The 25212-nt window shown below is 41.2% G+C and overlaps 1 protein-coding gene across 4 annotated transcripts in view; it reads right to left on the minus strand.

Moving 5' to 3' along the window:
- Window positions 1-24431, minus strand: part of SCAI (suppressor of cancer cell invasion) — a 124936-nt gene extending 100505 nt beyond the window's left edge. For 3 of the 4 annotated variants that reach the window (XR_009739218.1, XR_009739219.1, XM_061431289.1), the window contains exons 1-2: window positions 22165-24431; window positions 21400-21444 (exon numbers count right to left, since the gene is read on the minus strand). Coding sequence is in view for 1 of the 4 variants with exons in the window: in XM_061431289.1 (XP_061287273.1) it covers window positions 21400-21444; window positions 22165-22382 (263 nt within the window). In the remaining 3 variants the exon portion in view is untranslated. Of the gene's footprint in view, window positions 1-21399; window positions 21445-22164 lie in introns of those variants that run through there. The other variant, XM_061431291.1, reaches the window with a different exon arrangement.
- Window positions 24432-25212: the final 781 nt, after the last annotated feature.

A 25212-nucleotide genomic window follows, 5' to 3' on the forward strand; every position in this document is an offset into this window, starting at 1 on the left:
TGGACATCTAGGTTGCTGAAGCTGGTTTTTTCAGAGGTTGCTTGTTACAAAAAAATAAATACCACATGAAAATCATGTGGTAGAGGAAATGAAGTGATGGTGTCCAGTATGACCCCAAGGTTGGAGAAGCAGTGAGATGCCCAAGAAGTAATTGTGGTTAAGAATGAAACAACAAATGTTTTCTTAAAACACACACACACAGAGGAATATTATTATACACCTACCACAACAGTTAAAATTTTAAAACACCAAGTGCTGGCAACAAAGTAGAGAAACTGGAACTCTCACAGAAGTATAAACTGGTATAACCACTCAGGAAAACGACGTCAATGCTGAGTTGACAAAACCCAGTGACTCAGGAAGTCTTTAGATATTTACCCTAAAGAATCGCTTTCATATGTACATCTAAGTTCATTAACTTAGAAGCAGTTCAGTTACTCGTAGATCAGAGAATGGATAATTGTGGCACAGACATGTAGTTGAGTTCTACATAAGGTTATCCATCTATGTGTGTCAATATGAAAGAATCTCAAGCTCCTAATTCTGAATGAATGAAGCAAACTGACAAGAAAACAAGCAGTATGATTTCATATATTCATATATACATATATATATACACATATATAGAGGTCGCAAAGAGTCGGACACAACTGAGCGACTGAACACTATCATCATATATATATATATATATATATATAAAGTTTAACAAATCTAAAACTTAGCAGAATATTTACAAGTACATTGTTGCTGTTCACTGTTAAGTTGTATCCAACTTTTTGTGACCCCATGGACTGCAGCATGTCAGGCTCCCGTCTTCCACTATTTCCCAGAATTTACTCAAATTCATGTGCATTGAGTCGGTGATGCTATCTAACCATCTCATCCTCTGCTGCCCACTTCTTTTGCCTTCAATCTTTCCAAGGATCAGGAATGAGTGAGCTCTTTGCATCAGGTGGCCAAAGTATTGGAGCTCTGGCAACAGTCCTTCCAATGAATATTCCGGGTTGATTTCCTTTAGGATTGACTGGTTTGATCTCTGTGCAGTCCAAGGGATTCTCAAGAGGGATTCTCCAGCACTACAATTTGAAAGCATCAATTCTTCAGTGCTCAGCCTTCTTTATGGCCCAACTCTCACACCCATACATGACTAATGCAAAAACCATAGCTTTGACTATATGGACCTTTGTTGGCAAGTTTACATCCATATATGTAAAACCATGAAGAAAATTCAAGAGAATAAAAACCATTTTAAAGCAGTGATTGGGAAAGGAAGCAAGTGAATGCCACAAAAGAGAGGCATAGGAGGAACTTTCAAGAATATTGACAATGAACTATTTTTAAAGTCAGTCAGTGGAAACAAAGGTTTTTAATTTATTATTCTTTTTTAAAGTACACATATGTCATATATGCTTTTTGTATGCATATTAGATTTCATTTTAAAATACTTAAACATTATTTAGTAAACAAAATATTTCTTGAACACCTACTATGTTCTGGATATTTTGAGTGCTCTTTATTTTATTCTTGCCCTCACAGAGCTAATATTCTATTATATGATAGCCAAGGAGGAAGAGAGAACATAAAATGCAGAATGAATGAATGTGTATCCCCTGCCAACACGTACACATTTTTTTAAATTGTAAGAACATAGAAAGAGTAAATGGTAGTAGGCAATACTCACTGGATTTCACCTGGGATGTTAAAAAGAAAAAAAAATAGCTTCTTCCTTTCTATGTAGGGAAAAATCCAGTTCTTCCCTACTATTTCTTTCCTATGAATCTCCTTTACTGTTCACACAAAAACTTCATTTCTGGTCACCAATTGTGTGGAAGTTTGCCCCCACACCACCAAGCAATTCCCTGTCACCTGCAGGAATTCCACTCAATTCTGACACTGTCTACCTGGAGCAAGCATCAGATTGCAGAGGTGAAGGGCTCAATCCCAAGAGACTGCACAAGTCACCCCCCGTGCTTCTGACCAACCAGCTACAGACTAGGGGTTCCAATGACCCCTCTCCTTGGGTTTGATTTATTTGTTAAGCGTGGCTCATAGGACTCAGAGAAACATTTTACTTACTGGATCAAGTTTACTGTAAAAAGATACAACTCAGGCCAGATGCAAGAGATGCACAGGTATGGAAAGGGGTATGGAGCTCCAGGCCCTGTCCAATGGCTTCCACGCCACTCTCCCGCACTTCCCTGTGCTCACCAGCCTAGAAACTCTCTGAACCCCATACTCGGGATTTCATGAAGGCTTCATCATGCAGGCATGACTGATCATTAACTCTATTTTCAGCCCTACTCCCCTCTCAAAGGAATGGGAGGCAGGGCTGAAAACACCAAGCTTCTAATCATGGCCTGTTCTTTCTGGTCACCAGCCCTCATCCAGGAGCCCAACCAGTCACTTCATCAGAACAAAGACACTCATCATTCAGGAAATTATGAAGGTTTCAGGGGTTCCATGTCAGGAACTGAGGGCAGAGACCAATAGATATTTTCTATTATTATCTCACAGATGTTTAAAATTTTTATCACAAATAAAAACTCTTAGATTTGCACCAGTTTGTAAGAAACTAAGAGATGAAACCATCGACGATATATTAAAACCATTCTCCATTTTCAGGATTCTTGAGAATGTCAAGTAAGTTAGTTACCCATTAAAAGTTCTCAGATGTAAAAAAAAAATAAGAAAAAAAGCCTGACATATCTAAATACTTTGAGAGTATCTATTGAACAAATGATTTTCTGCACATGAAATCTGTCTTAACTGTCTCATTTTCTGTGCTAGTATTTTTCATAAAATAAAGAAGCAAAGTTTTTAAGAAAATGGCTGAATTCTCATTTACTCTTTCACGTACTGTATATATTTCTTTATCTGACGTCAATTTCAAATAGAACAACAAAAAAACTGAACATGCTACAAAGAATAAAGAGATCTAAATAAAATATGAGGGAAGAAAGAAAAAGCTGGGCCATTCAGGAACTTTAGGCTGACTGACTTAGAGACTACACTTTTGTACCTAAAGATGTTCCTCGCCCGGTAACATGGCAAATTACTTGTCCATCATCCAGTCTCAAGCATGAGGCTTTTGGCTGTTATCCAGTAGAATGAACATCACTTAAAAACCTCTGCTTTTAAATCTTGTATCTACAAGTCCTGCAATAGCATGAACTGTCCAGGAACAAAATTCTTTTAGTTCTTAATGGTCTGTACTTTCTCTGATACTTGAAAGTAAAAATGCACTAAGTTGCCCACAACTACTTTAATCTAATTACCTGAACCACTGGAGAGGAACACTTGCTAAAACTACACTATATCAATTATAAAAATTGGCAAAATAGAAAATAGCAGTTTTAGAAGCTTTAAGGAAGTCTGAAACATCTGAATCCAAAAGACATCCACATCAAGAACTGTTTTCACTTTCTTATGGGACTTTAATAAACCCTCATAGGAAATTACCTCCAGCAAAGTTTTAAAAAAACAAATTCCAATGTCACTGTTTCAGTCTGTAATAGCAAAAAAGATTTATAGAGTCAGACAAAAACTATTCTCCCTTAACTGTGCCACTTTCTAGCTATGATACTTTGGGTAAATCACTTTATTTTCATGAGCCTCAATTTCTCTATTTATAAATGGGAATGATAACATCTGTCTTCTAATGAAGAAAAAATATAAACTTGATCTGCTAATAAGCACCGGAACCTTAGGGATTAAGCTATCCTCCCTAGGTCTCCTTCCTCCATTTAGTTCATTTACTCTACTCTGTAATCAACCGAAACACTAAACAATTAAGAATTGATAAAAACACATAGTGAACTGAACACTTTCCATCTATACATTTTATTGCATGCAAAGTATCCATCAATGAACTGAAAGGGCTTGATAAAAAATAAACTAATGACTACAGGTAATATATTTGAGACATCACTGCCTAATCACTAAATGCCAGTCATTATCAAGAAGCCCAAAAACCAGCATCAGTCCCTCACCATTTTTGAAATTTCTCTACCACTGTCTCTCATCAATTTTCCCAAAGGTCATTCTGCTCTTCACCTTTCAGGTAAACCTTTAAGCCTTGAAAAATCTAAAACATTTTAAATAATTCCCAAGTCCCTTCAGGCTTCCCAACATCCCTCTGTCCCTAACTTCTCTGGAGTATTCACTTCATCATTTCAGACTGAAATCTTTCTGCTGGTTATCCTTCCCCTCCCTAGTCTAAAAATAGTAAGGCCAATAACAGCAGTAGTGATGGGCATAGTAATGAACAGCCAGTATTCTATGACAGGCACTCTCACTGCATGTGTATAAATCACTGAAGTCTCTCGACAACCCTATGAAGTAGAAACCATTTTATAGATAAAGAAACTGACTCACAAAGAGGATGTTGCTTTCCAAGGTAACACATCTGACCAGAGTCATTTCAAAGTCACTGTACATTATTAACATGCCATAACCTTCTGAACTACAAGGACACGAGAATGGAATTATCTGGGCAGGGAGATTATTCAGTTTTGCTGTTTTGTACTACTTACTAATTTTTTAAAAACCAAAATACAATAAACATATAAAATGAAAGTCAATGAGATAAAAGTCTATAAAGAAAGAAGATAAAGAATCTGTTTTTCTTCTGATACTGACAGTGCTCCTGAAGGTAGAAATGTATCTTACTCTTAAAATTACTCTTACTTTTAAAATATATACAATTTATATAGTTATATAAAATTAATATATATAAATTAATTATATACTATATAATACATGTTTATATATAAATTATAATATATATAAATTAATAATATATATTAATATATAGTATGGTCTCTACTCCAACCTCTGGCAAAACAGAATGCCAGTTATCTTCTGTTATACAATCTAGTGCCTTAAAACAATCCTTCATTGTGGTTGTGAGTTGGCAACTTGGGTCGGGCTTGGCAGAGACAGCTCTTCTCTGCTCTCTGTGGGCGCTCACTGGGGCACTGGGATGGGGATCTGGAGGATTACAACCCGCTTTTAGGACTGATGCTGATGGCAGCTGGGAGCTCAGCTGGGGCTGAGGGCCAGGAGCTTCAGCCACTCACTGGGGCTGGAAGCCAGGTTCTAAGCCCCTATCCCGAGAGAGGAAGGTGGAGGTACATGGCATTTCTATAACCTTGCTCCAGAAATCACATAGTGTTGCTGGAGCCACGCTCTGTTGGTGGAGACAGTTGCAAAGGCCTGTGCTGGTTAGGAGACGGGGACATGGACCTCATCACTGGGTGGGAGGCAGGTCAAAGTCACATCATAAGAGCATGTGGGATGAAGGACGTGCCTGCAGACATCTTTGGGAAACACTGTCTACCACGCTAACGGAATGGTTATGTTCAGAATATACTCAAGTGGACTTTTTGTTGGTGGTTATTGGTTTTTATTAAGTAGACTTTTCCTGCAAAAAGCAATGGCTAAGAAATTGAAAATAACCTTGAGCTTCTCCTCTGTGATGAAATGAATTCAGTGGCCTGCGAGTGACCATCTTCAGGGCCAAATGATATAGAAAAAGAGAAGAAAAGATGCGTAGCTACTTCTAAGAATTAAAAAAAAAAAAAAAAGATAAAATAAGGAAACTGAGCAATTGAAAGTTAAACATACGTGAGTGGGAACACACTTTGACATCACTTAGTCCACTGCTTTAATTCTAGCAATTACCAGAAAACTGAGCTTTTCTCATGTACCTTACAGTGAAGATTAGGGGAATCTCGTCATTTTAGTAAAACTCTAATTCAAAAATTCATAAGTTTTTGTGCATTCAATCCACTCCCTACTGTCACTGAGAGTAAAACATCTGTAAAAATGAAAATGCATCAGATACGTTCCGAGTAACAGGGTAAGGGAAAAGCTGAGGTACCTGCATCCTGTTTCAAGGAGGGTTTGTGGGCAGAGAAAATAATACATTACATAATAGTTGGGGGTGGGGTGGGGAGGAGATAAATCCCTGAGGTAGGCAAGGAAAAAAAAATGAAAAGGGGTGGGTAGAAACCAGGCAAAGATCTGGGGATTTCACCAGAATGCTACAGTATATACTCTTTGAACACATTTATACAAAGACTCCATCCCAGAACCACAGTCCTTTCTCCACAAACTAGAGCTAGAAATAGCTCCAGAGATACTTAATTCAGTGGTTTCGAACATTTTCAAGTGTAAGAACTCTTTTTTAAAAGTAAAGCTTCTGTGGCCATCCATATGAAAATGGTTGTGATTTTTTTATCTGGTTATTGAGAAAAATCAATAATGGCAGAAGTACCACGAGTTCACTAACACCGCTACTGAACGGAACTGGTCTTGTTACAAGGGCATGAATATGCAAGACCACGTACATGAGACATTCAGGTGATTCGGGTGAAAATCTCAGAAAACACTGAATACATGTCCGGTGTTGGTAAACACCAAGTAAACCATATTTGAAGAGACTGAGGTATTTTTCAGGACTTTCTTTTCAGGTATGTTATGGTAGGATTTCTCCTGCTGTGCTTATGGTTGGACTCAATAACTAATCTCTTACAATACAAATTCTAGGATTCTTTTATAAATTATTAAAAGCATTTCCCTTCTTTTTAACTTATATCTTGAAGATTTAAAAGTGGTTTGGGAAGGACTTCCTTTGTAGCCCAGTGGTTAGGCATCCGCCTTCCAATGCAGGGGAAGTGGGTTTTATCTGTGGCTGGGAACATGCAGATCCCACGTGCAGCAGGGCAACTAAGCCAGCAGCACAGCGAGAGAAGCCGCCACGAGCCACAATGAAGACCCAGCGCAGGCAAAAAAAAAAGTAAAAACAAAACTGGCTTAGGACAATACAGATGCATGTTCCTATTTTACAAAAAAGCAAGAATCCTCTTACTTGTGGATGACACTTTTATTATCACCAGCCAGAAGCTACTCTAATAGGTAAATGGCTTGATATCAATTAACAAGACAGGCTAATGGCAACAATGCTAAATCTAAAATCTTTAGTTTTGACAGCTGTTCTCTAAAAATCTATATGTAATAACTCTACAGTTTGGAAATGATCACAATAGTTTAAGAGTTCTGACAGCCACTTTGCAAGCTTTTGGGAAACCATGTGTGAGCACTTTCAACATGGGCCGCCCATCCAGGAAGAACTCTCAGGATACTGCCAACAGGCACATATGCTTTCAAGGCCCATGGAATTCATGGAGGGAACTTGACCGAAAGAAACCCAACTGTAAAACGAGAATATAAAGAATGGTGCCTAGCCTGAGAGTGAAATGCTTCCAAAGCAGCAGCCATGTTCATGAAAACACAAGCTTAGTCGTGGTGAAGATGACCATTTCATGGCAGACTGCATCCATGAAGAGAACCCACAGCTAGTAACGCAGAAGCTATGACAGCTTAAGGCGCATTACAGAAAACCGGGTAAGAAGGACATAAAAAAGACTAGGTTTGTGTATTAGCCTGGGTTTTCCTGAGAAAGAGAAATAAGAAGGGGTGTGAGTGTGTGCAGATAATAAGGAATTGGCTCACACAATTAGGGAGACTAAGTTCCAAGATCCTCAGTCAATAAGCTGGAGATCTGGGAAAGCTGATGGCATGATTCCACTCTGAAGGCCTGAGAAACGGGAGGGCTGATGGTTTAAATTCCAGTCTGGGAGCCAGCGGGCTCGAGATTCAAGAAGAGCAAGGTTCCAGCTCACATCCAAAGGCAGGAAAAGATTGAGGGCCCAACTCAAGCAGTCAGACAGGAGGAGTTCCTTCTTACTCAGCCTTTTGGTTTCAGGTCTTCAGTCGACTGGATAAGGCCCCCCCCCATACTGAGGAGGGCAGTCTGTACCACTTAAGACTATGGTTCAAAAGTTAATCTCACCCAAAGACAACCCAACACTCCAGGAATAATGCTTGACCAACTATCTGGGCACCCTGTAGGCAAGTCAAGTTGACACATAAAATCAGCCACCATCACAGCTTACTTGACATTGATTTGCCTGCTCTTCCCAGACAACTAAGAAAGAGCTGAAATAGAGTTCAAAATCCAGTGACAGGTACCAGGCAGAGGAAAACTGACCCCTTCACTGGGCAACTTGGAGAAGGAAATGGCAACCCACTCCAGCATTCTTGCCTGGAGAATTCCATGGACAGAGGAGCTTGGCAGGCTGCAGCCCATGAGGTCGCAAGGAGTCAGACACGACTGAGTGACTAACACACACACTTTCACTGGACAACTACCTTTTGCTCTTCCCTTAATAACAGTGAATGTGAGCAGGGGACTACCTCTCAATCTGTGGGACCAAAGTCCAGGGAGAGAGCAAAGGCTCTGAAGACGACAATGCACAATTGGCTGGACTGCCTGAAAGTAAACTATCCTTCAATGCCTTTAATCAAAAGACAGCTGCTTCCAAAACACACACATGCCCCACCCCACTCCACATCAGAGACCTATCCAGAAGAAGAAAAAGCTTGAGAGAGAGACTAAGGCCCTTTGGGGTACGATAGAGCCAGTGCTGGAAGAGACTCTTTAAAAAAAAAAAAAAAATCATGGACTCATGTAATTCAGCCCTTGTGACACCAGGATAATAAGTCAAGCTGTTGGCGAGGGCTGTAGTCATCTCAAGGCTCAACTAATATAGGATCCCCTTCCAAGCTCACTCATGTGGTTGCTGGCAGGCCTTGCTTCCTTAACATGTGGCCTTCCCCATAGGCTGCCCGAGTGTCTCCACAACATGGCAAGTAGCTCCCTCTCAAGATGGCAGCCAGCGTCCACCAGAGGGAGTGAGCCAAGAGCAAGAGGAGGAGGAAGGAAGGAAGGAAAAAGGAGAGAACACCCAAGAATGAAGATAAAGACTCCTTATAACCTGATCTGGGAAAGGACACCTCATCATTTCTGTATTCTATTCCCTAGAAGTGAGTCACCAAGTTCACCCCACACTCCAGGGGAGAATTAAGCTCCATCTTTTTTTCTTTCTTGGCCATGCCGTGTGGCATGCAGGATCTTAGTTCAATGCCTAGGGACTGAACCCACAGCCCCTGCATTGGGAGTGTGGAGTCTTGACCACTGGACCACCAGGGAAGTTCCCAAGCTCCATCTTTTAAAGAAAGGAGAATTAAAGAATTTATATACAGTTCTTTAAAACCACCACAGGGAGTAAAAGAATTATTGAGAGGAAAAAAGAAAGAAATTAAGTAGCTGGATAAGTTATTAAGACACCAATGGATGTTTTACTCTCACTGTATTCCTCAATCCCTAAGAAACAGTCCCTGCCTCAAGGGAGGTTTGTGTTTGTTTTCTGAAAATGTGAACTCCTTGAGGAGATTACGCTGAGGGAAGGGTGGAAAGAAAGAAAGTGCCTTTGAGGGCACAAAGGTAGAAATAAGAAGAAAAAAAGAGGGTAATTTAATTGGGAAGGGGAAGAGCTTTGGGACTCACAAAAAGAGACTTGCAACTCCACTTCCTAGCAATGTTCTAGGAGTTGACAAGTCTTTACAGGGAATCGGGTGTGCACTGTACCTGGGAAAGCTGAAGCCTTTACACCAGATCCCCCATACCCAGCAAAGATTCTTCAAGTCAGTCATAACCATTAGAGCCACCAAACTTGAAGGACCCACACCCACCTAGATGACCACCACTCACAGCCACAGTGGACTGAAAACTAACCTTCCGCTCTTCTCCTGGTTCCTCCCAAGCTTCTCAGATGCTGTACAGCCCTGAGGAGGGCTGGATGCCATTCTTAATCCCTGAGACTGAATTTCTCATGAGTTTGAGAGTTGGGGCAGAGGGGATGTCTCAAGGTTGGATTTAATTTCATTTAAAATAAATAATACAGAACTTTCCTGGTGGTGCAGTGGATAAGAATCCACCTGCCAATGCAGGGAACACAGGTTTGATCCCTGGTCCAGGAAGATTTCACATGCCATGGAGCAATTAAGCCTGCTAGCCACAACTGTTGAGCCTATGTGCCATAACCACTGAAGCCCACTCACCTACAGACTGAGCTCCACAACAGAAGCTACCGCAACGAGAAGCCTGAGCATCACAACAAAGAGTGGCCCCTGCTTGCTGCAACTAGAGAAAGCCCATGCAAAGCAACGAAGACCCAGCACAGTCAAAAATAAATAATATATATACAGTAACGATTCATGGTTACCTGATTTTGTGAGATAAGATTCATACTGACTATGCTGCTGCTGCTAAGTCGTTTCAGTCGTGTCCGACTTTGTGTGACCCCATAGACGGCAGCCCACCAGGCTCCCCCGTCCCTGGGATTCTCCAGGCAAGAACACTGGAGTGGGTTGCCATTTCCTTCTCCAATGCGCGAAAGTGAAGTCGCTCAGTCGTGTCTGACTCTTCGCAACCCCATGGACTGCAGCCTACCAGGCTCCTCCGTCCATGGGATTTTCTAGGCAAGAGTACTGGAGTGGCTTGCCATTGCCTTCTCCTGACTATATGGTCAATTAATTCACTACCTTATAGATATCTTTTACAATTCACTAATCTTGGTGGTTTCAGAAAAACTCCAGACAAGTTGCTCCATCAAAATACTAAGATTTTTCTATCACTAATACATTACTCCCAAAATTTTCCAGGTTACACTCTCCTAATGTATAGAATATTAAGCAATTAGTTACATAACCATGTATATCTGCCTGAATTCATTATCCTCCCTGCAAAAATCCTGGTCTTGTGGGAAAGCCACCCATTTAGATTAGGGACCCACAATTTCCACAGTAAAGAAAAATCAAGTCTACTGCATGATTCACAAGTCATTTACTTAATCTCTCAACAGATCCAACCATAAACAGCATTGAAGATTACCTATATTTCAGGATCTTAACCTAAAATATGTCCCAATTGTGTGCTAGTCAACTTTTATCAAAAAAATCTAAACGAAAAAATACATTTCTGGTAGATTATGAAAGAATATAGTATATAATCCATTCTTTTGGATTTGTTGTTTTCAAAACTACTTGTAGTTTCTACAATCCTTTCTTTCAGATAGACTCTGAGGATATAAAACAAGGAGTCAGAAGTTGAGAGATGCTAGAAAAAATAGGCCTCTCTGTGGAATGGTTGATTATAGGCCTGAGCAGAAAACATACGATGGGTCTGGAAGGAAGCTACCAAAGTCTACTGGATTCTTCTCAAAAGAACCCAAGAGCCAATTTAGAAGAGGCTTCCACTGGTCAATATGATCATCAAGAAAAATAAGCACAATGGGTTGAAATTCACTGAAATGTCTAAATCCATGAGTTGATAAGAAGAAAGTCAGTCACCTGTGAAGCATGCCAGGAAAGCAATTCATATTGAAATCTGGTGTAAATTATAAAAAGGAAGGGGTAAGGGGACAAGCCTTTATTCTGCTTTTCCTTTTACAAAATGTACCTAAGGAAAATTAAACAGTCAATGAAGAACGGATCAGCTGCCAGGGAGCTGGGGGTGCAAGGAGGACGTGGCTCCGATAATACAGCAGAAGCAAGTTCTGCGGGTAATGGGAATGTTTCATACTCTTCTTGCAGTGGTTACAGGACTCTGTACATGTGTTAAAATGTCATAGAACTTTTCATTTGACTGTATGTTAATTTCAAAAATAAAATTAAAAAAAAAAATTTAAGAGAACTTCTTTTTATAAAAGCATTCCAGCTAGCAATGAAGAAGGAATGAAAGATTTAGAATGTCACCATCTGTAACCTCAAATGAAATTACAGACACTGATTACTATGAGTTCCTAACAGCAAAAAAAAAAAAAAAAAAGAGGCCCTGAAAGAACTACATACCACCCCTATTAAGCATTCTTTAAAAAAAAAAAAAGAACCAGCAAAACCTGAATCTATATCATCAAGTCTCTAGAACTAGTTCCAACCACCAATTTATAAGACACACAGGGAACAGAGAAACATGCTAAACGATACCATGGGGACCGAATCAGCAAAACTTCAGACTGTGAAAAAACTGGTTGGTGGTTGCCAATTGGTCAATGGGGACAGAAAGGAATTTGGGGGAGTGATGAAAATGCTCTATATAATGACTGTAGTGGTGGTTACACAAGTGTGTGCATTTGTCAAAATTTACAAAGCTGAACACTAAAATAGGTGAGTTTCATCATTATAAATCATACCCCAACCTTTTAGAAAATTGAAAATTCTGATTGTGGTAAACTCTTAATAACAAGCATGTTTTCTTTAACAAATAAATAGCACAGGAGAAAAGAGATGGAGTGGCCAAACTATAGATTAAAAAAAAAAAAAAAAACCTTAAGATCTAATCAACAAATTGCAAGTCCTGATTTATTTAGATCTTGATTTGAATAGATTTTTTAAAAATGATGTCAACCATGGATATCTGAACACTGATGAGATATTTAATGATACTAAGGAAATACTGCTAACTTTTAAGTTATTGTTAATAGAATTGCAGTTATGTGCTTGAAGAGTCTTTATCTTTCAACAATACATACTAAATCATTTACAGATGAATATGTATAGAATACGCTTCAGGTGGAATAGTTAAGTATACACATGAAATAGGATTGAGCTGATATTTGTTCAAGCTGGGTGACGAACAATTCAGGTTCACTGTAGTATTCTAAGATTATTATTCTAAAGATTATCTATTGTTATTTGAAATTTTCCATATTAAAAATATATAAGGACTTCCCTGGTGGTTCAGTGGTTACGAAACTGCCTTCCAACATGAGGGACACAGGTTAAGCCCCTGGACCAGGAAGATTCCACATGCCACGGGGCAACTAAGGCCATGCACCATGACTACTGAAACCCCTGTGCTCAAGAGCCCGTGCTCTGCAACAAGAGGAGCGGCCGCAATGAGAAGCCCGCACGATGCAACGAGACAGTAGCCCCGCCTGCCACAACTAGAAAAAGCCTGGGTGAAGCAGTAAAGATACAGCACAGCCAAATAAATAAACACATAAAAATTTTAAAAATATATACACAGACATACAGAAAAGTAGATGTAGAGTCTTATAGGCAAGCTGGCCTGCTTAATCTTCTTCTGCCTCCTCCTGGCACTCTTACCCCCAGGAGCCCTTGAATCACCGCCAAGGAACCTCTGGGCTCTTTACAAAAACCCTTGAAAACCACTGCTTAAGCTAGTCTAGGTATAATTCTTGAATAAAATATTACCATGGAAATACTGACTACTTTGACCATCCACTCTTAGGCACCCCCCGACCCCGAGTGTGCTTTCACAGAATTTAATTCTGGCACTTCACCTTAGGTTCTCACAGACACTTGCCCACAAGAAACAGCCTTACCACGGCCACTGCCTTTCCTGGGGATACTGCCTAGGCCAACATCAGCACAAAGAAACTCCCTAATATTCCTGCATTTCAATGTAGATTGGAAGACATCCCCCCAGTTTTCCACATAACTACCTCCAGAATGTGTTTCTCACCAAAGAGTGTACCCTTTGTACAGAGATCTGTCTCCCAAAAATAGACACTCCTCGTTTGATGACCACCTACAGAAGACTGCAGTGGACAGATAATACGGCAGAGAGACAACATCTAAGAGACAAAGCCGTCCGGTCTGTTTCCTCACCGTGCACTCACTGCAACTGTCTACTGCCGTCTGCACACCCCGCTCCACATGGTCTCTCTGGGTTATCTCATTCCTTCCCATGACTCGGATCACTAAGTATCTGCTGCTGACTTCTGAATCCGCATCTCAAGCCCTAAGCTCTCCTCTCAGCTAGAGACCCCTGTTTTCATTAGCCTGTTAAAGATGGCACACTGCAGCACTTAATGCTCCACGTAGCCAGGATAAACTCATGCTCTTACCCGAATGTAATCCTGCATCTGCTGTCTCAATTAAATGTGTTCCCATCCAACCTACTATTCAAGCTAAAAGCTCCTCAAGATACAGTGAAGAAAAGGAAATGGCAAGCCACAGACTGGGGGAAAAAATCTGCAGAACATATACCTGATGAAGAATTTTCAGTACAATATAAAGAACTCCTATAACTATATAAGAAGACAAATAACTGACCAAAAAAATGGGCAAAAGATCTGAACAGGAAAATTACAAAAGGACTTAAAGGAAAATGCCAAACAAAAACATAATGATGTCACTACACATCCCCAGAATGGCAAAGGGGACACACAAATGCCAAAATTTATCACTGTACACCTTTAAATGCACACAGCTTAAAGAAAGAAAGAGAAGTGGCTCAGTTGAGTCCAACTCTTTGCAACCCCATGGACTGTAGCCTACCAGGCTTCTCCATCCGTGGGATTTTCCAGGCAAGAGGACTGGAGTGGGTTGCCATTTCCTTCTCCAGGGCATCTTCCCGACCCAGGGATCGAACCCAGGTCTCCACACTGCAGACAGATGCTTTACCATCTGAGCCACCTGGGAAGCCTTATATGCAGCTTGCTGCTGCCGCTGCTGCTGCTAAGTCGCTTCAGTTGTGTCCGACTCTGTGTGACCCCACAGACGGCAATCCACCAGGCTCCCCCATCCCTGGGATTCTCCAGGCAAGAACACTGGAATGGGTTGCCATTTCCTTCTCCAATGCATGAAAGTGAAAAGTGAGAGTGAAGTCGCTCAGTTGTGTCCGACTCTCGCGACCCCATGGACTGCAGCCTACCAGGCAACTCCGTCCATGGGATTTTCCAGGCAAAAGCACTGGAGTGGGGTGCCATTGCCTTCTCCATATATGCAGCTTACTGTATGCCAATTACATACCTCAATATAACTAGAAAAAGAATACCAAGTCCTGACAAGGACGTGGAGCAAATAAAATCCCATACATTCTGTTAGTGGGAATGCAAAATAGTACAGCCACTTTGGAAATTTCTTAAAAAGTTAAACTACACTTACCATGAGAGCCAGCAAGTCCACTCCTAAGCATTTACTCAAGAGAAGTGAAAACATATGTGTGCACAAAGACTTTAACTCAAATGTTCGTAACAGTTGTATTCATACTAGCCAACTAGAAACGAAGCCAAATGTCCATCAACTGGTGAATAGTAAGTGTAGTAAAATCAATGAAATGCTCCTCAGCAATAAGAAGAAATTGACTACAATTACAAACAGTAACACGGATGAATCTCAAAAGCATTATACAAAGTGGAAGAAGCTAGACACAGAAGACCGTATACAGAATGATTCACTTACATAAAATTCTAGAAAAGACAAAACTACAGGGACAGGGAAAAAAAGACCAGTGGTTGCCAGAACCATGACTGCAAGGAAACATGAACAAATGTGAGTCGTACAAGAAGAACAGGATACCAATGTTCTGTATCATAATTGCAATGGGTGGTTATGCAACTGCATACATTTGTCAAAACTCCTCAAACTGTATACTTAAAATTGGTGTATTTTATCATATGTAAATAATACCTCAATAAAGCTGATTTTTAAAAACACTGGAAGTGAAGGCAAAATAAAGATACTTAAGCTAAGGATAGACACAGCAATCATACTGATTTCTTAATGGATGTCAGGAATGGTATCATGTATTTTACACTCATTACTTCAATGAATCCCCTCAATAAGTCATTCACTGAATTATCCAACAAAGAGTGACTGAGTATCTATTACACATGAGGCACTGTTCTAAGTGCTGGGAACAGAATAGTAAGGAAAACAGACAAGTTTATTTGTTATTAGAGGAGGGTAATAACTCCACAAAGTGGGAACTATCATTACCTGGATTGGGCAAAACAGCAAACAGGTTCAGAGGTTAAATACTTTATCCAAGAGCCCAAAGCTAGTATTAGGAAGAGCCAGGATTCAAACTCTAATTCAGGATTTCTCAGCATCAGACAATGTGAGCAGGACAATTCCTTGGTTGGGAAGCTATCCTTTATGCTGGTGTATTTAGCAGTGTTCTTCAACACTAAATGCCCTGATTTATACAACTAAAAACGTCTCTCAGTTCAGTTCAGTTGCTCAGTCATGTCTGATTCTTTGTGACCCCATGGACTGCAGCACACCAGGCTTCCCTGTCCATCACCAACTCCCAGAGCTTGCTCAAAGTCATGTCCATTGAGCCAGTGATGCCATCCCTACCTCATCCTCTGTCGTGCATTGCCAAAGGCCCCTCGGAGAGAAAATTGCCCCTCAAGGAGAACTACTGCATAATTTCTAATTGACATCACAGTCCAAGCATTTAAAAACTTTTTTCCCACACCTGACACTTGTTCTGAATTCATCTCTCTTAAGACTTCATCACTAGGGCTTCCCAGGTGATCAGTGGTAAAGAATCTGCCTGTATCTCCTGCACTGGCAGGAGATGCAGGTTCAATCCTTGGGTCAGGAAGACCCCCTGGAGAAGACAATGGCAACCCACTCCAGTATTCTTGCCTGGGAAATCCCATGGACCGAGGAGCCTGGCAGGCTGCGATCTGTGGGATCACATGACTGAGTGTCTAAACAACACTGAAGACTGCGTTATACTCAGCCTACATCCTAGCTCTAGCTTGTCATTTTCAACAGTCACACTACTGCCAAAATTTATCCTCTAAACCTTCACAGCTTAGATGAAATGTCTGTAGAAACTGCCCTCATTACCAATACGAAAAATTACTATAAACTCTTTGGATATATACAAAGTCAATTACATCATCTCATTTTTGTGCATCTGTCTCCCCCACTAAGATATGAGCTTTTCCTCAGCAGGGGCCAGATTCATGTCTATATCCCTAGTACCCAGAACTAGAAAGCATTTAAAGGTTTTGTTTTCTTGTGTTTTTTAATTCAAATGTAATTTAAACAAATTACATACACCTCCAAAATGTATGGATCCTTTTGCTTTAAATACATCACACACACAAAATCCGAATCACACAATAAAGCTTAAATCAACATGAATCTTATCCAAACAAATGGGTCCTGTTCCTAATAGGATCTGAAAGGATTCTCTAATTCATAATCCAAAACTTATTAACAGATATACTGAAGCCTTTGGAACTTTTCAAAACCAGATAGAGATTAAGTTTCCTAATCTTAAAACTCCTTTCAGCCTAGTACAGTTTTTCAGGGGCATTAAACAGTATCACATTTTTTTGACCACCAAAGCCCCATCCTGCACTAACTCCCTCTTACCACCAACTCATCTGTTACTTCCCTAAGTTTTTATTGAGCACCCCTCAGTACTAGGGGTACAAAGATGAACTAAAACAAGGAAACAAGAGTTTTAGTTGGGGGTGGTGGGCAGGCAGAATGAACAAAGAAATGGCAACAGTGGGTTATGAGGTGCTTATCTCAAGTCATCTGAAGTTTTTCTCCAACTGTCTTATAGTTTAGTCTACTAGGAATGTTCTCAAAAGATAACTCAGCCACTAACTAATGTCTATCAAAAAGAATGACTTCACAGCAACTATCCTAAAATAAAAATCACACTTGGCAACTGTTTCCTAAAATGGGATAGGATATACAGTGTAATAGTCCACAACTCAACACAGCAGGCCAACTCAAAGGAATACTTACAGCTACATTCAGCAATTAACTCATATTGAAATGTTCACCAGGAAGTTCCATCATTTGATATTGAGGATTTTATGGCCACAGTATACAACTCATAAAAACAGCTATAAATAATTTCTGGCTACAACCATTATATCCTCTCTCTATAATCTATCTTTAGAGCTTGTCTGGCCATTATTTTTTCTACCTTTAGAGCAATCCCAGAATTGTTTTCTGAGAAAAATCTTGGTCCTGCCCACAGGATGTCTTTAGAGATATATACTGGCAGTCTATTCAGGTCAAAATGCTGACTCGATCAGGATCTGACTGACCTCAGATATGCAGAATGTGCACCCTCAGGATTCCTGACTGAGAATAAGAATTTAAAACTCTGTGCTGCCTGATGCTTACCAAAACCTGGTTACAAGAAAGAATAGTCATGAAACCAATTATTTACAGATTCATTCATTCCATAATTCAATCAAACATTGTCTAGGTGCCAGGAACCACTCTGGGTGCTGAGGAGAAGCAGAGTCCTGGTAGTTCACGCATCCCTCCTTGTCTCTGAACCAAGCCACACCATCAGCAGGCAGTACACTAAACCCAGGGGCTTTGGCTCTCTGCAGGATGTTCACTGCTGCTGCTGCTGCTGCTGCGTCGCTTCAGTCGTATCCGACTCTGTGCGACCCCATAGACGGCAGCCCACCAGGCTCCCCTGTCCCTGGGATTCCAGGCAAGAACACTGGAGTAGGCTGCCATTTCCTTCTCCAATGCAGGAAAGTGAAGAGTAAAAGTGAAGTCACTCAGTCGTGCCTGACCCTCACCGACTCCATGGACTGCAGCCTTCCAGGCTCCTCCGCCCATGGGATTTTCCAGGCAAGAGTACTGGAGTGGAGTGCCATTGCCTTCTCCGAGAATGTTCACTGGTATCACCTAAACCTGGACTGAGCAGCGTTATAAGAAGCAATCTTTAAAAAAAACTCTCTAGTATATTTATCACTGGGGGTTTTCCCCCACAAAACCAGTGTCCCCATTATAAAAATCAATGAGAGAAATTTTTCTCTAAGAGTCAAAAAAAGTGTGCCTCCCTTGAACATGTTTTTGATTTTACAGATTGCATGAATCTGGAAGTTGAGCCTTATTTTCTTCTTAGCTTTGTTCTAGGAAACTGAGAGCTAAATACGGAACCAACCTTTGGGAACTGTGAAATACTTTCTAGTCTATATACTAACTTCGCCACTGATTTAATTTTATTATTCTTCTCTCGTGTCTTCTTTGCCTTAATATCTTTATTTTCAATCCTTTTACTATATATGTTTAGAAAAGAGGTGGGAAATGAAAGGCATTTAATGTGCTTTTTAACCTAAAATTTATTGGATACTTTCTATGTGCCAGGCACTATATTGAACACTTAATGACCCTATTAGGGTTGCTGCTGCTGCTACTGCTGCTAAGTTGCTTCAGTCGTGTGTGACTCTGTGCAACCCCATAGACGGCAGCCCACTAGGCTTCTCTGTCCCTGGGATTCTCCAGGCAAGAATACCGGAGTGGGTTGCCATTTCCTTCTCCAATGCATGAAAGTAAAAAGTGAAAGTGAAGTCACTTAGTCATGCCTGACTCTTAGCGACCCCATGGACTGCAGCCTACTAGGCTCCTCCGTCCATGGAATTTTCCAGGCAAGAGTACCGGAGTGGGCTGCCATTGCCTTCTCCGTATCAGGGTTGAACTGTTATTATTTCCATTATACAAATGAAGAAGCTGGGGTTCAGAGAGGCTTATTAACTTGTGTATCATCTCAAAACTTGTATTTGATAGAGCTAGGATTCAAATTCAGCCCAAACCATTATACATGGGTGTATCTACAGGCTATCATAGGAATGAACTAAGCAGAGAAGAAGGTGAAGGACAGGGTAGAAAGTCTGCGTGGAAGACGCGATGTTTGAGGGAAGTCTTAAAAGGGGGGAGTTTGCCAAGGAGCAAACAGAAAGTATTCCAGAGAGAAAGAGGAATCGTGCAAAAACCTAAACCTAAGTTCTGGGAATGGCGAACAGAACACAGAGTTATATTCAGCAATTAATTCATTGTGAAGGGTTCACCAGAAAGTTATTTAATACGAGACGTATAGTAGTTCCATTACGGAGAATTTCCAAGGCCACAAAACTCAACTGTGGCTGGGAAGATAGGGAGGAGTGAAATAAAGGCAGTCTCTTCTTTTTTTTTTTTTAACTGAAGTATAGTTGATTTACAATGCTGTGTTAATTTCTGCTGTACAGCAAAGTGATTTAGTTAAAATTATATATATACACACACATATGTACATACACACACTCATTTTTTAAATATTCTTTTCCTTTATGGTTTATCATAATACAGGGCAGTCTCTTTTCATGATGATACTAAAAAGTCTGAATTATGTTCAGTAAACAAGGGGAACCACATAAGGACCTTAAGCTTGAGAATTACAAGATCAACTTGCACAGTATGTGAATCAATTACAGATTCAAGGTAAGGAACCCAGTCAGGAGGCTACTCTAAGAGTCTGGCAATGGGGTAATAAGAGTTAAACAAGGGTTACTGAAAAGAAAGTAAATGTAAGCCATATTTGTGATCTTTAAATTCCCAGTAATGCTAGAAAAAGTAAAAAGAAAAAACTGAAATTAATTTGAGTAATAGTTTATTTAATCCAATATATCTAAAATATTATTTCATGAAGTAATCAACATAAAAATTACTAATGAGAAATTTGCCATGCTCTTTTTGTACTAATCTGAAATTTGGTGTTTTTTAATACTTAAAATATATGCCTCACCTTGGACATTAAGTTTTTCATTGGATAAATTTGATCTGTATTTAGATTTCATAATTTACAGATGAAAAAGCAGATTCACATACCCAAGTTGTTCCAGATATAAACATTTTCCAATAATTAAGTATCCATTTTTAAATTTAAATTAATTACAGCTAATAATATCAAAAATTCAGGTTCTCAGTCATGTGAGCCACATTTTGAGTGTTCAGCGCCACACATGGCTACCATATTGCCCAGTACAGGCCTAAAGAGTGACAAGGGAACTTCGGCTACTGACGCCTTCCACCATCAGCATTTCATATCTACTTACTGTTAAGGTTTCCAGGTATTAACATGGATAACTTAGCAAGTACTATTACAGCGGTCCTACTGGTCACATCCTCACTACTGCAGCTTTCTTTCTCTAGGCCAGTGCCAACATCTGTGAAAAAGGAATCTTCAAAGACTACACAGAATTGCTATCAAGTACCTGACACGTGGAATGTGCTCAGAAAATGGAACCGACGCACGCACGGAATAATGCACTTGCTGCGGACTATTTTGTATCTATTTTCCTGTGGTTCAGCTGTTTATTACACTCTATGTACAATGAATTTTTTAAAAGTTACCTATTTTCAATTATTTATTTATTAGAGGCATTATAATGTTAAAAGCTTCAGCTCTGGAGTCAAGACTAAGAGGACTCAAATCCTGGTTCTATCATTGATTAGATGTATGATCTTGGGGAAATGCCCAGTTTCTCTTGTGTCTCAGTTCTCTCCTGTGTAAAACAGTGTACACACGTCCTTGGGGAGCTTCAAGGATTACAGAAGATAATACAAATAATCACCTGCACATCGTACCTGGCACATAGTAGGTGTTCAATAAACCTTAGCTTTTAAACAGAGCTGGTGAAGAAGTTGAAATTACGGCTAATGTAAAAAAAAAAACTAGGACTTCTCAATTATCCACATCTGTTTGCCATATAATCTTAGATACAAAAAAAAGGTACAGGTAATACTTTATACAGGTAATACTTTGAGGTCCTCAGAAGAGAGATCCTGCAGACAGCTACATTCATTAAGAAAGGAGCTAAATAAAAAACTTCATCTGACAGTGTATAATTATGCAGTATAGCACAGGTGCAGCCAAGCAAATGGAAAAATACGAAGAAAAATTAGGAAGGCATTTTGCCTTACCTGCTTTTCCGTTTTCGGGGTGGTTTCTCCACTGTGCCAGTCAGTCTACAGACCAAACAGATAAGATGGTAACTAAAAGTAACATACCAGAACACATCTGCGGGCCATACTATGCCAGTCAACAACTCAACGGACCGCCCTCGAGAACCCTAGACTCGCTAAGCCCATACCTGACCTTACAAAATGCCTTATGCTGTGTTTCCCTATTAACCCGAAACCCAGCGACCCCGGGACTCACCGTTCCCCTAATATCTGCTTTGCCCAAACCTTGCTCTGTCTCCTGGTCTCTCACTCATCCTCATCCTTATTCGTCACAGCCCATCTCCCCAAAACCACCCACCACCTCCTACTCATTGTCTGCCTCATCAACCCCGCAAACCCCTCCGCTTCCCCTTCCCCATGCCCACCCCCTCCCGCCCGTGCAGTGCCCTCCGAGCCCCGCCCCTCCAGGCCCGGCGCCCCCCGCATTCCACGGCCCCCTCCACCGGGCGCGCGCGTTCCTGCCCCTCCCGGCCCAGCGCACCGAGTCTCACCCATCGGCGCCCCTTCCCTCACACACCCCTCTCATCCGGCCGGGAGGGTGCGACCGCCGGCCAGCCCGCTCCGCCGCCCCCTAGGCGACCCCCGAGTTCCCCGAACCTGAACCCCCCTCCCCACCAGTCTCGGCGCCCCCGAATCCCTCACGGCCCCAAGCTGCTGCCCTGGGCCCGCTCCCGCGCCCCCGCCCCATCCCCAAGCCCGACCTCCATCCAGCCCCCGCCCCACCTGGGGGCCAGGCGACTCCGCGGCTGCTGGGGCTGCCGGGCTCCTCTGACCATCCGGCTCCTGCTCCGCCGCGGGAGCTGCTCCGGCGGCCGCAGGGCTCGCTCGGGAAGCTGAGGCGGCGGAGGCTTGGAGTAGGCGGAGAGGCGGGCGGAGGGCCTCGCGCCTCTGCCAGGCTTGCCGCGAGACCCACCTCCTCCGCGCCTCTCCTCGGCTCCCATTGGCTAGAGTTGTAGTGTAGCCGAAAACCTGGCGGTCGATTGGGCTCTCGGGCCGTCACATCCCGCCACCTAGAGTTTGGTTGAGACTGCAGGTGGCGGCGGAGGTGCCTTAGAGACTGCTAGCAAGGCCGGGGATATCTAAGCGCCACCGTGCGGTCGAAAGTAGAAACTGCGTCTCCGGCGCCAGACACCTGCGGGCAGGTTCTTTTGGCTCAGGTTTCTGCATCCCACACACCTGCTGGCGCCCCCCCCGACACTGCGCTCGCTACGCCAGACCCAACAGCCAAGCGCTGCAGTTTCCCAAACTCCTCTGGCAGGTGCGACAGTGAGCGAAGTCTCCAAACTGAGCTTCATTTTGAACCACCTCATATCCGGTCCCTGACTACATCATGCTGTAATGGTCAGAACTCAGAGGCGCTTCAGAGAATCCAGCAAGAAAACTAAGAATCTTATCAAAATAAAGCGTGGTTTATGTGCTCAGTACTCTGCAGAAAAGATCACAGGCTTGGGTGCAGGCTTCCAAGAAAGCAAGAGGTTTATAAAGTAAATTACCAAGAAAGGAAAATCAACCCTGCAAACAGAATTGATGCCATAATCAAAAGCAATGGGCTCCGTTTTCAAATGCCTATACAGAATTGACCCCTGAATGTGTTGCTAACCATCTTGTGATACTGAAGGTAATTGTAACCTCTGCTCCAGCTAATCGATTTAAAAATAAATTTCTTTGTATTTTTAGTGTTGTTGCTAGACCTAAGCATGCAAGACTACCAGCACATCTTTTCTGCTTTAACAAGACCATCCTTCAAAATAAGACCTAACTCATTAACATATTAACAAAATTCTTCCTTTTTGGTGGAATCCCCTTCCCCTTGCTGCATTCCTCTGTAATTTTTGTTTGGTAGATCCTCAGAATCTATTTGGAGCTGAGAGGAGGTATAAAACTCTTAAGCTACATCTGTTTTAGTGGAACATGCTTTTGTGCATCAATAATATAACAGCTTAAGCCTTTTGTCCCAAAAGGCTTGGGACAAATCTCTTATCTCCACAAATGGCAAAAATAAGAATACTAATTTTTCATAAAGTCAAATTTATTTGGTGTAAAGGACTGTCCTTTATTCTGAGACAGCTCTTTTTACATACTTCCTTCAGTGAAATAATGGCAAATTGTAATGGAATCTTTAAAATGGCATTGTCAAGGAAAAATTGACATGTTGGCTTCCCAAATTAGTATTTTACATGATCCTCAAATTACAGAACCATAGTCACCTAATTCCCAACCAGTAGTATCCACCCTATTACCAAGCCAGAAAAAGGAAAGAACCCCAGAATAATTTGTCAAAGACTGGGGAAGATGGGGTAGGAGTCCTGGTAGGATCAACTTACTAGGAAGACTAATTCTGAATGTCATTCACTATTTCTCAAAACATGATTTAAAACTATCCTGCCTGGTTTTCAAGGTTTTTCACAATTAGCCAATGCTTCTGTAACACACAGTATTGTCAACAGAGCTGCAGCTATTCATTTCTTAAGCTTTCCCAAGAAGTACGTACCCTCAATTCTATCTCTTAAATCGTGTCCAAGTTCTAGTAATCCCTGTTTCTGTGCTTCTACTATATGAAATGCATGGCCCATCATTCTGGTACACGTTCCTCTTTTAATTCACACTTCCTCTTTTAAGCCTTCCCCAACTACTCCATCCTAATCAAACATTTCCTTCTCCAAATTTATTGTACTTATATAAACTACACTATGTCAGCAATTATATATTACCTTGGATTACTCTTACTTCCTAACTACAATGAATTTGGGCAAATGGCATTAAGTGTGCTCTCAATAAACTGCAACTTTGGGTCAGGGACTGGGTATTTTGAGTGCTGTTTTTAATCCTGAGACCAACACTGTACGATATTCTTAGACACAGAATTTTTAAGATTAGAAATCCAACTTGCCCGAGGGTCACACAGCTACAATAACTAACATTGTGTAAGATGTACTACTCCAGGATGCCCTAAAGGGGTTCAAGTTCCAGCTCTCCTGCGCAAACTTGGGCAGGTTACCTATGATCTGTTTCCGCATCTGAAGAAAAAATGAACAAAGAGGTAATATAGTCATCAAGCCATTTTAAGGATGACACAAAATAGGGCATGTACAGTATTCAGTTAAGTGTGCTCAATACAGGTTAGCTATTCTTACTGCCTGGCAGACCTGGGGTTCTTAACCTAGACTGATCCCAAAACCTGTATTCTTTCCACTATTCCATAATGCCTGCATTCAGTCTTTGATAACGCATTTCCATTTATATAAAAAAGAGCAAAGTGCCGAGAACAGTGGATCCCCAAGGACTGAGTGGAATACACTTAGGTAGTATTTCTGTTGACACACATGCAAAAAAAAATTCATAAACTTCATGCACTTTTGAATTAAGAAAACATCTGAATGATCCAAACCAGCATAAACTTACTATCACAAGGGTGAAAAAGGCACATATTCACTAAGTGATTAACAGGAAAACTAGTAAGAGGGGAACAGGTTCCTTCCCCAAGCATCCACTGTGTTTGGTTTCATGCTAGGGGACTTTCCAAATGCTCCTGTTCGGTGTTTCACTACTGTATATTTCATCAGCATGACTTCACACGGTTTAACTACGCAAGTGAAAGAGTTGTGACGATCTCATGAAGCAGGGTTCTGGGCAGTGGATCCAGGACAGAACAATGAATGTTGCTTTTAAAGAACTGGGACACTTGGAGTCAAATGCAGAACAAGAAAAGTTTCACTTCTGTTTACTAGTCAAGCAACCAAGTAAAGGAATAAGCATTTTTAAAAACTGTGT

The sequence above is a fragment of the Bos javanicus genome, chromosome 11, assembly GCF_032452875.1.
Source record: "Bos javanicus breed banteng chromosome 11, ARS-OSU_banteng_1.0, whole genome shotgun sequence".
Lineage (NCBI taxonomy): Eukaryota > Metazoa > Chordata > Mammalia > Artiodactyla > Bovidae > Bos > Bos javanicus.